The following is a 16,697-nucleotide window of genomic DNA, read 5'->3' as shown; positions in this document are numbered from 1 at the left end:
CAACTCTAGAAGGGCAGGGTCCTAAGCTGATCTCAGTTTTTGCTCTATCCTCACACCTAGAACAATTGTGCTTGACCAGTAAGTCTTAAACTTACCTGAATATTTGTTTTTTTAAGAGCCTAGAACTCAGCATTGTGCCCAGCCGGTAGACAACATTTATTAAAGGTAACAAAATTAATGGTGATGCCCTCAAAGAAGGTCAAATGGGTATAACAGGACACAGCAAATCAAGGCAATTTTAGTGCCCCATAATCCCACTTTTTGGGGTTTTTTCTCCCAATGACTATTAATAAAACCAGTTCTTCCAAGATAAGTCTCTTAAGTGGGACTTCTGAAAGAACAGGTTTTTCTTTAGATACATAAAACTTTTAAATACATGGAACTCTTGGAGTTAAATTTGTAAAAGATCAGACCTTTTTCTTTAAAATGAAAGCCTTTAAAGTTCCATTCACAGGGCGCCTGGGTGGCTCAGTTGGTTAAGCGTCCGACTTCAGCTCAGGTCACGATCTCGCGGTCTGTAAATTCGAGCCCCGCGTCGGGCTCTGTGCTGACAGCTCAGAGCCTGGAGCCTGCTTCCGATTCTGTGTCTCCCTCTCCCTCTGCCCCTCCCCCATTCATGCTCTGTCTCTGTCTGTCTCAAAAATAAATAAATGTTAAAAAAAAAAAGTTCCATTCACATGGCATGTATTTAAGAGATTAGTAGACACCCCTAAATTAGATGGCATCACTAATCGATTGCTGATATGCTCCAGTGACTGGGAAATACTTTGAGAAAGTCTGAGTTAAGATTGGTTTACAAATTTCAAAATAACTGTATAGCACACATAAGAAAAAGCCAGGTTATCTAAAAAGAAAGTAGTACTTGAGTCCACTTCGTTCCAAGATCTTTATAACCATAATATTCTAAGTATAACTTCATCCTGTATTTTTAAAAAATCCATTAAGCGTAACATTTGTCCAAGTATTTTCAATTCTTTCCCCTACACTTCAAAGAGCTACTAAACATTACCCAAAAGGCATACGTTCATTAATATTGCTTGATTTACAAAATTCTTTTCCAAGAAAAAATTCAAAAGGTGGTTTATGTGGCTATTCAAACAATACTAGGGAAAAAAATCTGACATCTTTCACTCACCATTTCTATAATTAATGAATGAATCTGGCTTGTCCAAATCTTAAATTATGAAGTCACACTATGTAAAATGCACCTATTACATTTAAAAAGTTAAACCCATATTTATTTACTAGCACTGTTAAACATTACACAAAACACAGTCAAGTGGCAAGTAATTATAATGCAAGCCCTTGCATGGCAATCCAAATTTATTGAACTACTGATGCTAAGTTATACAAAATTGCACCACTTTAATTAAGGCTTTTAGTTTACATTTGGCCACCTCAAAGTCGTTGTAACATTAGGTTGGTCAATTTAAATACTGTGGCTCCCTGTTGGATAGACACACAATCTTTACACCCAAACGTTAATGCATACAAAGCAACAAGGCATTGTTAAATAAAACAGCAATAGTTACTGCAACTTAGGCCTTGTGACCAATTACACATGATTAAAATTACTTCCCACATTCACATCCACAGTACTCGTCCACCATTTAACATCTCAACCAAAACGTTACACATGTGAAACAATCACTAACAGGCAAAAATACTAAACCTGTATATTTGGTATTGCAAATACACTTATGCATGAGCAAGCAAGGGATTCACAGTGAGAATCTACAGCTGCAGAAGCCTGAAAATGATTTACAAAAATTGTTAAATCATTAAAAAATTGTTTGAAAATATACACTTCTTGTTGTAGACCCCCACTGTACACACAACTATAAACATTGTTCCCTATGTAAACAAAAAAGGAAACATATAATAAAAGATTTGAAAAGTCTGGACATTTCCTTCCCAACAGATATTAAAGGCAACGTCTTTAATCTAAGACATTATACTGAAAGGACTATCATATTTTAAAGACAAGATCACTGTCTCCACAGGTTTTTTTAAAAATTAAAAAAACTATATAGCTGTGTTAATCAAAGCACTTATTTGTACAATACAATGATAATGACCTTGAATTTCTTAAAAAAAATTACAATAAGCTACAAGTATCAAAGAAGCGAAGTTATCTGGAGTAGTCTATATAGGAGCTCTTTGGACTTTCTTTTATTATGCTAAAATAGTGGTGCTTTTAGGATTTACATTATTGTACTCTCCAATACAAAGTATGGGGCATGTTAAAGTATACAGTACACCATTTTCATACATGTACAACATTGGTGGATGAAAAATGTCTCTTAGCAGTAATACTGGATTGTAGCCTCTGGTTTTACCAGCTGCATACTCTAGGACTATTATATAAGTAAAAATCTCTCTTGTGATACTGGAAAGTGATTAGAATGTGCAAACTGATGTAGTAGCTTTCATCCGCCTCTTAAAGGGTACCACCACAGAAAGTCCATTTAAGATGTTGGTAGGTTTAACAAAGTTGGAATGCTGGCACTGTTGAATTGGGCAACAGTTCTTCAGACCTGTCAAAACGAAAAAATTACATTGAAAACATGGGTTGAAAACAGCACACTCAAGATCCAAAGGAACACATTAAAATAACAGTGTTAAAGTGTTAGAAATGAAGAGAATACAGGCCCTTGTCATTACATTCGTGACGATGTACACACAACTCATAGCAAAGCAAAGCGTGGGGAGACATTTTCATCTTTTTGGAATGACTTCATCTATTCTGCTGCCCTCCTGAAAGTCAGTCAAATGAAAGTTTTAGATACAAAAAAGGGAATGTACCTTAGTGCAAATTTCTGTGTATTACCCTTCCAAAGACTAAAAGCAGAATAATAAAAAACACCACATTAAAACTTTAGGTCAGGTCAACTTTATTAGAATTAGGATTAAAAAACAGATAGCGACATTAACAAAATGAATGTTTCCAATCCTAGAATTACAGAAGTATAGAATGTACATCTAACCAGGGTTTCTAATACCAGAAAACCAAGACCTTTCTTCCATACTCTTCCAGGAAGAGTGGCTACAAAGCTAGTTCAGAGAAGCAGACAAAACAGAATTTATTTCATGATGGTTCTTAACAGTTGACAATTATAAATGTTCTAATTCCATATTTAAACAAATTAGATCAACTTAAGATGGATGTCAGAAAAAGCTGGTATTACGCTAAAATCATACGTAATTAAACTTAAAAAATTTGTGAGTGATGTAAAAGAAGTAAAATCAGAACTCTTTCTGCCAAATATTTTATTTTCTTTGGATGATTTTCTGTATACATTCCTGACTACGAAAAAGTTTTCTTTTTTTACTGTTTCTCTGGGGTTCAGACTTGCTGCAAGTTCCAGAAATGCTGTTAATATAGATATGGCTGTTGAAGCAATTTTTATAAATGCCTTGAACTTTAAGTCCTCATTTAGTCTGAACGAGTTTGGTAACTTTTCTAAATCCTAGCAGACTGAATGTAGCAAACTGAATAGCACAGATGGGAGTGTGTGAGCTCACGCACATGTGTGCCAAGAATGGGCATGTGGTCAGGAGTGAGAGGATGTCAGGAATGAGAGCACTTATCTAAACAGAAAGCTTTAAATGCAGAGTAGGGACAGAAACTCTAAGAGGCAGAATCAGAAGTGCTATAGCAGAGGGCCATTTTAACACAGGAAGTAGCAGAGCCACAAATACTAAAAGTTCTCAAGGATAAGTACAGTAAAATAGTTTTAATGATAAGGGGGCAAGAAACCATTCTCATTGGCAAAGAGCAGCAGATGATAGTTGAGGGTTTACCAAGTACCAGGTACTGATCTAAGTGATTTACAAGTACTAACTCATTTAAAAAAAATTAAAAAAAAATTTTTTTTAACGTTTATTTTTGAGAGAGAGACAGAACACAAGTAGGGGAGGGGCAGACACACACACAAACACAGATTCTGAAGCAAGTTCCAGGCTCTGAGCTGTCAGCACAAAGCCCGACATGGGGCTTGAACTCACGAACTGCAAGATCATGACTTGAACCAAAGTCGGATGCTTAACTGACTGAGTCACCCAGGCGCTCTGATATTGACTCATTTAATATGACTGTTTTCAAAAACTATATAAAAATGTTGCATGTTCAGTTTTCCTTTGTCGTCTCATCTCTTGAGTTGTTTCTGTGGTTTTCTATGCCTGGGAACTCTTTGGCTATCAATGTCTTTTGCTGATGGACTTTCCCTGAATCCCCAGTTTATATTTGACTAATTTGGTGCCCCAGATATATATGCTCCTATAGGACCTATAACAGCATAGTGACTAAGCATGGGCTTGAGAGCTAGTTCATTGTTTAAATTCTGAGCCATGAACTCAGATCACTGGATTCAAATTCTGGCTCTGCTATTTACTAACTGCAGGGCATGAACAAGAAATAATCTTTTTGTGCTTTAATTCTCTCATCTGTTATATGAGAATAAGAGCTCCTGCCTCAGAGGACTGTTGTGAGAATTCAATTAATATGTGGACAATACCGAGTGCCAGGGATATGATAAATGTGTCCGGAGTTTTTACTATCAATCCGATGCTGGACTTACACTATCCTACATTTATCATATTTTGCAACTGTTTGTCTAATTCTTCCACTAGACCTGACTTAGCTTAAGGCTATAGATAGGAAAGAAGGTTGGTTTTGCTCACCACAATACCGTCAGCACAAACCAATGTCCCAGTGGGGCATAAGTATACATTGGATGAACTTACCTACAATATTCAGTTACATGAAATACCCTACTTTTGATGATATATAAAGGAAATAATTAATTACTGGGTATCATACTAACTTGTGGATATCTTAAAAAGGAAGTAACCATCTTTTTTTTTTAGAACAACAAAACATTCTATACTCGTTTTCTTCATAGAGTGCCCTTAATGAAGCTGAAGTTAAAGGTTAGGGAAAAAGATAAATTAACATACCTGGCTCAGAGCTACAATGCATTTAATATATTAAAGCAGCTGACATGTTGACTTTTTGCGGGTCTTCCCAGGCACTGGAGTTTTTCTGTTAATTTGCCGCACTAGGTCATAAAAGATCTGCAAACACAGTATTTTTTTTTTTTTAATTTATAGGAGAAAAAAACCCAAAAAAGAAAAAGAAAAAGTAAAATGAAAGACTGAACTTTCCATGGATATATATATGAACTCCAACAAGTATTATGTTCAGTTAAGGAATAAGTAAAACCAGGTATTTCTGTAACTGCTAAATTTTCTTATTTATTTTTTTAGGGGTGCTAAAATTATTCTCCTTAAAACAAACACTGACTTAAGAAGCAGCAGAGATCTTATTGTAGTTCATTAGAACATTTAACACCATTCAAAGAAAACAATCTTTTACTCTTTAAATCTTTCTCTGTATCTTTATCCTATAATATTACTTAAGCCCCTTCAAAGCAAGAACCGTGCATGCCTTCTTGAATTTGTCTCCATCTTTTTTTTCTTTTAAAGTTTATTTTTATTTATTTTGAGAGACAGAGAGCAAGCAGGGGAGGAGCAGAGAGAGGGAGAGACAGAATCCCAAGCAGGCTCCATGCTGTCAGCGTGGAGCCCAATGCGGGGCTTGAACTCACCAACCGTGAGATCATAACCTAAATGGAAATCAAGAGTTGGACGCTTAACCAACTGAGCCACCCAGGTGCCCCAATTTGTGTCCATCTTTTACAAAACATCCTTTATACACACACACCTGAACTCTTAATCCTATCTTTCCCACCCCTATCTTTTTTTGTCCAGTCTTTCTTTTTTTCATAGTAAATTCCAGCATTTAATAAAGAGGCTATAATAGATAGCTGTGCTGCTTATTAACACGTATATATTTAACATAAGATTTTTGGTTAGAAGATCAACAAGCACCCGGAGTAAGCATTAACTTGGAGCTGTGTTAACACACACACATATTTTTCATTAATTTTAAATCCTGAATTCCAAATCAAGAGTTTTTTTAAAGTATGTCACCATACCTCATTAACATTTATTTTTGATTTTGCGGAGGATTCTAAGAATGCACAATTGTTCCATTGTCTTGCTAGATTTTGACCTTGTTCCTTTCCTACAACTCTTTCATCTTCCAAGTCACACTTATTACCAACCAGAATCATTGGAACCTAAAAATACAAAACAAAATTGTGAGGGTAAAAAAAAGTAAGTGAATATGCTCTATACATTCAAATCCAAAGAATTCTACGAGTCAACCCTAAGGATTACTTTTTATGCCCAAGAAAAATACTAAATTAAACAATATGTAATAAAATTTATAGTCAAATATGAAAACCTTAACTCTGTTCAGAACCTTTCATGTGAAATTTTTAGAAAACAAGCCATGATGTACTTATAAAAGAGGGGAAAAAAACTTTAAAATTATGTCCCAATGGACTTATAACTAAATATAGTAAGCAAAACACAAAATATTTTTAAAAAGTACAAAAGGGTATTACTATGAAATGTCAATATATTTCAAAAGTTTTAAATGTTTTTCTAAGGGATGTGAATCAATTACAAGTTTTTTGGTTTACCGACATGCATTTATCAAATAATCATTCTTAATTTAATAATACAAAAAGGAGAAATTTGGAAAGCTCCTAAAAGTTTTAGTTTTTACTAAAAATTTAGACAACCTTAATCATGTGATGTCTGTAACTTTAAAAGGACACTATAGAGATAAATAATACTTACTCTGTAAAATTCCTATTAATCATTTAGAGATTGGTTTTCTAGAGAATTTTTGGGAAAAAAATCCAAATTAGAATATCAAGAATTTTGGCTTTTAGGAACAGATATAAAATTTTATATTCATACTTATTTAATTTAACGTAACTGATAGAAGAACACTAATTATCAGAAATAGCAGAAAACAGACTAATTGTGAAATGTTCACTGAGCTGTAAAGATGTAATAATTCCCCAAAGTTCTCCTGTTTTAGAAGTCAAGGAAATGGGAACATTTCCCACAGATGCCTCTGAACTCTCACAATATTTGCTTATAATTAAGTTGTGTATATAATACAGTGGTTCTTAAAAGTGTGATACCCAGACCAGCAGCATCAACACCATCTGGAAACCTGTTAGAAATGGAAATTCTTGAGCCCTAATCCTAGACCTACTGAATCAGAAATTGTGGGAGTCAGAGTTGGCAATCTGTTTTAACCAGGCATATAGCTGGTTCTGATGCAAGATCAATTCTGAGAACTGCTATCTATAGTATGATGAGGAAGCTAAGTAATCCTTTTAAAGTTTCCTACAGGGATTAAACTCCATTATGGTGCACTGTGAAGAGGTATGCAGGTTAATGTTAGAATCTAACGTATTTGTTGGCTTCCTTCTAAAAATATTATTATGCTCCTTTTCTATCAGTTGAGGTGTGTTCATATGTAGTTCTGATTCTTGTTTGAAAGGCTCTTAAGTCTACCAGAAATGTATAGAACATCTATTAGTAACATTTGCCACCCACATCTTTCCTTCCTTCCCACCAAATGCATGATTTAAAGAGAGGAGGGGGATAAAATTTATTTTACACAGGTTAAGAAGGGAGGAGGGGATTTCTTACTTTCCACGTTATAAATATTTGAAAATATTATGAGTGTTAAAGATGTATTTCTGCCTTTTAAGGAAAAAAGCTTTTGAAAAACTAGCCCCCCAACCCCCCACCAACCACATGAACTTTAAATTGGATTTAAATTCAAATTCTTAAACTGGGTATCACTACAGTAAGGGTTTGAAATAAAATATATTCATTAGAAAATCAGCTTACATCATCAGTGTCTTTAACTCGAAGAATTTGCTCTCTCAGATCTTGTAAATCATTAAATGTGGACTGTGCTGTGATGGAATAAACTAATGCAAAGCCTTGTCCGTTTTTCATGTATAAATCCCTCATTGCGGTAAATTGTTCCTATAGCAGAAACAAAGGATCATTAAAAAACAATAAAGTTCTTACAGTTAATTTGATAATTTTAAACGTCTATAATTAGTGCTTGATGAAGAATATAGTAGTATTATCTAACATTACTTAAAATTATAGTCCATGGCAAGATGCTATTTGAAAACTGGTATTTCATGAAATTTTTACTTAACAATAAAACAACCAAAGCAGATTTATGTGCAATAAATATACTTAAGTGGGGAAGAAATATCCTTTCTCCAAAAGAATCCGAAGGAGGCTCCAGGCTCTGAGCTGTCAGCACAGAGCCCGACACGGGACTCGAACTCATGAACCGTGAGATCATGACTTGAGCTGAAGTCAGACGCTTAACTAAATGAGCCACCCTGGCCCCCAAAAGGCAGTTTTTTAACATATAATATGTAGGGTACTGAAACAATCCCCAAGTTACTCACAGCTCATTTACTAGCTAGTTTACTATAGCTCTAAGGGGACCACCAGCATGCTTACCTACCTTATCTTGCCATTTTCCCACATTTTTCCTCCTTCACTAGACTGAGAGCCTTTGCAAGTAAGAACACAGCCCATGCCACATTTCTGGTACTCAAACATTAGATGAATGAATACCATATACCCAGAATAAATCTTCCCTTCACCTTCAGATACCAACAAATCTAAGTTGGTCTATAAATACTTTGAAGGAGGAAAGATACTGCTCAAGATATTTCACAGAGCCACTGAGAAATAAATGTTTACCAAAGTATTTTCCACATTAAGTAAAATATGATAATACAGCTTAACTTGTTTTAAAAGTACTAGTGAGGCTGAAAATTTTCAAACAAATTTTCTACTTTTCTTCAATAAATGACCCGCTGCAATTACAAAGCACACGCATAAAAAACAGAATCCAAGAGAACAAAACAGCTTTAAGATTTAAGGCAAGTAGTAAACTTTTAAATAAGCTTAACTAGTATTTGTCTATAGAGTACTAGTATTTACAAGGTCAATATTACACAAGTTGTACATATACTTTGGTACTTGTTTTACATACCGTTCCTGCAGTATCCAAGATTTCAAGCATACACTGTTGTGCATCTACTTCAACTTGCTGGGGGAAAAAGCAAAATACATCCTCATTTTTATAAGATATAAAAGAATACCTCATTATATACAAAAGCTAATATGACATTTAAAATAGAGATTGCCACTTTACAACTAATCTCAAGCAATACCTGAATAAAACAGGAGAAAAAAACAGCTAGATAATCAAGGTCCACTGACCCTACCCACCCCCCCCCCCCCAAATTGTGTAAGGTGCAAAAATGACATGCTTGCTTTTTTTTTTTTTTTTAATTTTTTATTTTACAGAGACACAGAGACACAGAGCACACAAGTAGGGGAGAAGGGCCGAGGGAGAGAGAGAATCTTAAGCAGGCTCCTCCATGCTCAGTGTGGAGCCTGATGTGGGTCTCAATCCCAAAATTGTGTAAGGTGCAAAACAACATGTTGTTTGTTTGTTTTTTTCAATGTTTTATTTTACAGAGACACAGAGCACACGAGTAGGGGAGAAGGGCAGAGAGAGAGAGACAATCTTAAGTAGGCTCCATGCTCAGTGTGGAGCCTGATGTGGGTCTCAATCCCACGACCCTGGGATTATGACCTGAGCCAGAATCAAGAGTCAGACACTCAACAGACTGAACCATCCAGATGCCCCTAAAACCATGTGTTCTCAACTCAAAGAAACCTACAAGATCCAAGCTCAATACGAATCACTCAGAACTTAATTCTGGGGAGGAAAGGATTCCAAAATAGCTCAAAAAATAATTTAAACCAGTAGTAGTTCCAAATAAGATCAGAAGTCATTCTATCTCATCACTGCCATACTTTACTTAGATATACCTTCACTTCTCTAGATAACTACATCCCCTTCGCTGCACTGGAACATTTCTGGTAGCAAAGAAGAAGACATGTATCAAATAAGTTATATATCCCTGTGACCTCTTTCCACCTAACATTTCCTAGGATAAGAAGTAAAACGGTATCTACACAGCAGCAGAGGACAAGCTGGCTATTACATAAGAGAGAACTCTCTCCCGACTAATTAAAAACGTCTTCATATTAAGTTTTATTGTCACATGTTGTGTTAGTGGACACTAACAGCAGCAGTAGCACTTTCTCAAAGAGTTATAAGTAAAAAGGTTACGGGAGACTTCTGTATTTCCATCTCTAGTTTAAAAAGAAAGGAACCTGAGAGTATTCAGTCTTTGGGGGAAGGGTGAGGGGATGTGGAACTATCACTTGAGATGGCCTCGTTCTGAAGTTTGTGTGTCAAATTACAATTTTAATTGTAAACTTTAATTGTAAACTTAAAATTCTCTGAGAGAGAGAGAGAGAGAGAGAGAACAAGTGTTTTAAGATTCTCATTAACTGGTAAGGATGCAATGTCAGGATATAATCAAGGGTGAACTTTTCCTACTAATTTTATAGATTAACTCAGCTTCTTCATCCTACTTTGTAAACAATATTCAACACTTACAAAGCTAAAAATATTCATTTATATTTATAGTAAAGTCTAAAGCAAAAGGCTTTCTAGGGTAACATGTACCTTTCTATAAGAATCTTCTATCGTAGGATCATATTTTTCAACAAAAATTCCTTGAACAAACTGTACAGTCTGAAAAAAATAAATAGCACACCATTATACTTCTTAAAGAAAACTACAAATCCAAATCTGTATGCTTTAAACTATTAAACTATTGATTTCATATAGGCACTTATGCCATTGATGAAAACAAAACCACCACTATATTTAAAGTATGCATTAGGTGAGAAAATTACCTTAGAAAGCTTTTTTTAAAAAACATTAGTAACCACTATGCTCCTTATTAGGTAATTCTAACTTTAGAGCTCACATATTTAAAAAAATTTTAAATGTCTTCTATTTCAAACAAACTCAATGGCTTAAATTTGAATTTGAATTAGAAAGAGGCTAATTATTTTGTGTACACAAGTACATACACCCTCAAGACACCGCCCATCACTTTGGATACATTTACAAGTGAAAGAGCAGCTCAGGTCCCATGGTACATACTTCGCAGTTTGATCTAAACACATCAAGTTCTGTGCATGGTGGCCAATGTAAGTGGCTGAGTTAGATGGTCAATCTGTCTTATCGTGGGGTTTTGCTGAACTGAACTACATGTACTCAACTTATTTAGCCTGAGTTTCTCCCCTTCCCCAGCCACTACTGTCAAGTTTTCTTTTTTCTTACTATACTATTCTTGAAATGGAAAGCATGGCTGCTAAAATAATGTGAAAACTGGACAGTCATAGGAAATATTTGAAAAAGGTTTTTTATAAGCTTTAATATTTTTTAGCATAAAATGTATATTATAAGCCAAGTCACAATGAGAAAGACCAAAATTCATTCCTATCTGGCTCAGAATACAGATGGACACACATCTATGTGTTCTGTGCTTAGCCCAAATTGTATTCTGCTTATCTCATGTTGGTCTGGAACTAATACACCAGGGGGGATATGATCTACCCAGATACAAGTAAAAGCTGACTAAAATTACAGGAAAAAAATATTGTATTGCTTCTAAAATCACTGAGATTTCACCTTAAAAATAAATGAAGACAAAATAAATGATAATCAAAACCTAAAACTCAACAGAAAAAGAACATGTGTTGGAGTGAATTAGCTTAAGTACAGTGAGAATGACTTACCAGAGCAGATTTTCCAACGCCTCCTGAGCCAAGAACAACTAGCTTATACTCACGCATGGTGCACGCTTGTCAAAAGCTAGTACCTTGTAATGAAAAAAAAAAAAATTCTTAAGTAATGTCTTTGTATTCATGTGCTTCTTTTATAAATTAGATATTCAACCAAGTAACTTAAAAATGATTACTCTACCATACTAGTGTGGCACGTTCCATAAACAGATTTACTAACGGATGCTGTTGGTAGGGCTCTTTATGCAACATCAGAGGTAGAAAGAAGTCACAAAATTACAACTTGCAACCCTATCCTAAATTTATACAGAATATTTGCTCTATATTAAGTAAAAAAGGGGGGGGGGCTGAAAAACAGCATGAAGGGATATTTTACTGGTTACAAGATGGCAGTGACAGGCATGTTTAACTCCTTTTCCTGAACCATCTGTAACCTTGAGACCCAAGTAGAGTGCCTACTAAGTACAGGGATATATTCAATGAACAACAACAACAAATTCCTGCCCTCACTGAGCAATATTCCAATAAAGATGAACAGACTACAGCACAGGTCTGCAAACAAATCCAGTCTATCACCTGTTTTTGTACATAAAGTTATTGAAATTTAGTCATGTCCATTCATCTGTGTATTGTCTGTAGTTGCTATCTTGCTTTAGTGACAGTTAAGTAGTTACAACATAGGCCATCTGGTCCACAAAGCCTAAAATATTTACTATCTGGCATTTACAGAAAAAATTTGCCAACCCCTGGGATACATGAATGGTAAATGAGTTAGCAGAGAAAGCAGACCAAATATCTATTCCTGAAATGGGGGAAGGTACAAGGAGCCTGACAATGGTCAGGAATCAGAGGCAGAACTAAAGAATATGAGTGCCCAGACTGAAAAACTATGGCATGTTCAGGATGATGAACTAGTGGAAATCAAAACCAAACCAAAAAGAAACAACTAAAATTTCAGTATACTAAGGATAGAGAAAGAAGATCCTAAAAGTTTCCAGGCTAGGAGAATAATGTAAGAATACAAAACTCCTACATTCCTAGAAAACAGTAATTGGTCAGTGGCCATTATATAAAGTAGCCACCAGAATAAGTTCTAAATCTTCTTAATCAAGAAATGATAGTTCTATAGTTATAGTTAACAAGTAACTACTAGAACTGGTTTAAACACATTTAATCTACCAATAACCAATTGCTTCAATGAATGAACATGCTTCTGCAAACTAGCCATTACCATCAGCCCCTTACTTCTAAAAGTCAGTCAATCAAGAAGGGACTCAATTTAGGTACATTTGTGTTAAATCTCTTTATATACTCTTTCCTTTTCTAAGACTTTCTACAGTCTTAGAAAAGATATCATTTGTTTTACCTTTTTATGCCACTCTTTTATTTCTCCTTAGGACACCGTATCTATTGCCATGGCTTCCTTTCAAAACTTTCTCCATTTCTGACTTTAAATATGTAGACTATCTAGCATATTTTCTCTTCTCCTGAATGGGAGGAAAATCGCCCAAACCAACCAACTAAATTAGCTAACTTCTCCACTTAACTAGTTCCTATGTTTATTTCTACACTGACTGAATCCATCATTTCCATGGACTTCTACCCCAGTTCTTGAACACTGTCTCCTTGACTTTTGTGACCTGGATGATTCTTACCAGATTATAATTTTAGAAAAGGGGATATAAAATAAAAGTTGGATCTACTTTTAGCTTTAAGAATATTTCACACAGTAGTATCCATACAAATTTAGGACAAATTACTCTTGCAACTTTATTTTTTAATGTAAAAAATCATTTAAAAACAGGATTATTCAGGTGACAATTCTATTACCAGTCCCATGCTGACATTACTCAACCACACAGGATCTATACTGACCAATTTGAGAAATACTGTTTTAAAAACTTCAGGTTCTATGAAAGATGTTTCCAAATTTGTGCTTCTGAATCCAACTAGAGAAAATATGGTAATTTTGGGGATAAGAATTTCCTAAACATCCCAAATACTTCAGTAACAGTAAACCAAATATTTTAACATCAAGAAAACTAGACTCATCTCTCTGCATTCTTTTATCCTTCATGTAGCTGGGCTGTGCCAATTTCTGATAACTTCATCGTGGTTTATCTATTACTTAAAAAAAACAACTCACTTCGATGAACATACACCAAAATGCCAAGCAACTGCCTTGAGTGACAGTGTTTCTACAGTTGACATTAATTCACTCCTGCCTTTGAAAGTTTGTCAATGTTTGAACTCTTGAGATTCCCTCAAACCCTGTAAGATTAGAAGTCTGGTCTGCTGAGGGGAGGTGTCTGACCAGGATATCTTTCCCTTAAGTAACCAATAACTGCAGCTTTGTGCTTTTTGTTTCAGATATTGAATGGTGCCTTCCACTCTTGATATTTGACCTTAGACCCTCATTTAGCATCATTCCACATGATGCCCTTAGACAAACAAATGTACTGAATGGGATGCTTGTGTCCGACCAATTTGTTTGTTCTATGAATTTGCCATCAGATGGATCAGTCTCAACAATGATGGGAACTCCAACTGGCTCCTTGAGCTCACACTGCCAAATTTATTTTGTTATCCTAGCATTTGTACCAAGCAGGTCTTTGTAGAATGCAATGAAGCCTTTTGGATATGGCTTGGAGGTGTACTATTTGGTAAATATTTTTGCCATTAGTTTAATTCTTCAGCTACTTGCTTTTTGTTCACCTATGTGCGCAAAATTTTGTGTCATGTGTTTTGTTTTGTCCTGGACTGTCTTGTTTCCAATCACTGAATAAAGGAATGCTCCATTTGGAATGAATGGAGGCATAGGCCCCACAAGCCTCCAGTCCAATTCAAGCTGGCCCCAGGCACTAAACGTTGAAGATAAGTAAAACCAGTGGCCCCATAGGCAGAGGCGAATGATTGGTCAAATGTCACTCTGGGTCACTTGCAAAATTTTGTGACAGTATATTATAAGGTCAATAACTGTGGGGCTGTTGATTATGCAGCTCCTCCCTAACCTCTGCTTGGTCAGGGAACCCGAGAATCTGTAAAGACACACTTGTTAAAAAATTTTTTTTCCAAATATTTATTGAGAAAGAGAGTGAGTGGGGGAAGGGCTGAGAGGGAAAGAGTATCCCAAACAGGCTCTGTGCTATACAGGGGCTCGATCTCACTGAACCGTGAGATCATGACCTGAACCGAAACCAAAAGTCTGATGTTCAACCCACTAAGCCACCCAGGCACCCCTAAAGCACTCTTAAATCACTTTTACTTAGGAATAATTTCTATCCAGTGAAACAAGCAGATCTTAAACAGTGAAATGAATTTTGACGTATGCTAATACCCTCACAACCACAGACACAGCCCTCATTACAATTTAAAACACTTCCATCATCCAGAAAGTTCCCAATGTGCCTCTTCTCAGTTAATTAACGGAATACCCTTTTTCTTAACTCTAGGGACTGCTTTCTTAGTTGTCAAAGCCACAACTTTCCCTAGGAAGAACTTCTGTGTTTTTTATAAACTCAATATAATCTTGATTCTTTTAATTTTTTTTTTTTATGTTTATTTCGGAGACAGAGACAGAGCATGAGTGGGGGAGGGGCAGAGAGAGAGGGAGACACAGAATCTGAAGCAGGCACCAGGCTCCGAGCTGTCAGCACAGAGCCTGACACGGGGGCTTGAACTCATAAACCGTGAGATCATGACCTGAGCTGAAGTCGGTTGCTCAACCGACTGAGCCACCCAGGCACACTTAATCTTGACTCTTGTACGTATATGGGCAAATGACAAAAATTGTGACTGACAAGAATGACTTAATTGGACTTATGGCCAACTTTTAAAATATCAAAATTAATACATTAAGAGAAACTGTAACTACAGAAAAAATTATTAGACAAAATAACATTCAATAATCAACTTCTTTAATTGGTATTCTGGGGCCTCAAAATGACTAAGAGAGCCTACTCTTCTTGAATCGTTCTGTCTCTTTACTCACACTACCCACACAATCCTATTCCTTTTGCTCCTTCCCCTTACCTCTGAAATACTTTTCTTGAGGGTTTGTCACCAAAGGAACAATTATACTCACCTCTTTAATTGCTGGAGTAAAAGAACTAAATAGAAACTGAATTTAAACATGAGTATAGATTTAGTTGAAGTTATGGTTAAGGATTTTCTTAAATCTCAGGATTTAGAAGACAGAAATTTGTTTCTGGATTTCAACTTAATCACTAATTACTTTTCTCTTTATAAAGAAAAATGTTAAAAGCAGAATAGGAAAGACCAGATTCAAAGAACCCAGCATATTTTAAAAACTGGCCTTGACAGAACAAGAACCTATTTAGGAAACACACTATGACAGAACAAGAACCTATTTAGGAAACACACTATTTCAGAAGTCTTTCTTAGAGGTAGACGGGTCAAGATTTAAAACTGTAAACAAAATAAAAATGACTTGATATGAAACAAAATAAAAATTAATGTCAGGAAAGTGTAAAATATATTGTTTTAGACCCAATAGCTGAGATAAAGAAAGGCATATCTGTTCTTTCTGTTAACTGGGCTTAGACCTGAATAGGAAACTTAAAATAAGAAATTAGTAATTTAGAAATCTACAATGGCTGAGATTTTTCAAAGACCCCTACAAAGTAAAAAAGCTAGAAAAACCAAACCAAAAAGGTCTTTGTTTTATGAGAAATGGGAGTTTATGGATGAAGACACTTACATAAGGCAAGGAGGAGAGCCATAGGAAGGACCAATGTTTCATGTTTGCTAAGAAGTGAAATACAATGATTCAAAATCTGTCCCATAATGCTGCTCCAAGTAAAACATGAGCACCCCACAATTCCTGCCGTTTTTCCACAAAAGGTAGCAATGGACTGACTACATAGAATCACAAGGGAATTTTGGGGGGTGATGGAAGTGTTCTAACACTAACTGTAGTGATGATGCACAACTTTATAGTTACTAAAACCCAAAACGAAACACTGACACAGCTGACTGAATTAACATAACAATTACCATTAAAAATATTGACTATAAAAAGTAAACAT

General features: G+C 35.5%; 1 protein-coding gene across 1 annotated transcript in view; it reads right to left on the bottom strand.

The window, feature by feature from the left end:
• Positions 1-1,211: 1,211 nt before the first annotated feature.
• RAP1B (RAP1B, member of RAS oncogene family) overlaps positions 1,212-16,697 on the bottom strand; it is a 46,185-nt gene continuing 30,699 nt past the window's right edge. The window contains exons 2-8 of the mRNA XM_047067161.1: positions 11,644-11,726; positions 10,520-10,588; positions 8,966-9,022; positions 7,786-7,926; positions 6,000-6,143; positions 4,960-5,076; positions 1,212-2,537 (exon numbers count right to left, since the gene is read on the bottom strand). Of these exons, the coding sequence (XP_046923117.1) occupies positions 4,990-5,076; positions 6,000-6,143; positions 7,786-7,926; positions 8,966-9,022; positions 10,520-10,588; positions 11,644-11,700 (555 nt within the window). The 5' untranslated portion in view covers positions 11,701-11,726 and the 3' untranslated portion in view covers positions 1,212-2,537; positions 4,960-4,989. The remainder of the gene's footprint in view (positions 2,538-4,959; positions 5,077-5,999; positions 6,144-7,785; positions 7,927-8,965; positions 9,023-10,519; positions 10,589-11,643; positions 11,727-16,697) is intronic.

This window comes from Lynx rufus, unplaced genomic scaffold, assembly GCF_022079265.1.
Source record: "Lynx rufus isolate CCGP_SWC_20201006 ecotype Redwood Valley unplaced genomic scaffold, mLynRuf1.p SCAF_7, whole genome shotgun sequence".
NCBI classification, from domain to species: Eukaryota; Metazoa; Chordata; class Mammalia; order Carnivora; family Felidae; genus Lynx; species Lynx rufus.
This window is presented reverse-complemented; position numbering and strand designations above follow the sequence as displayed.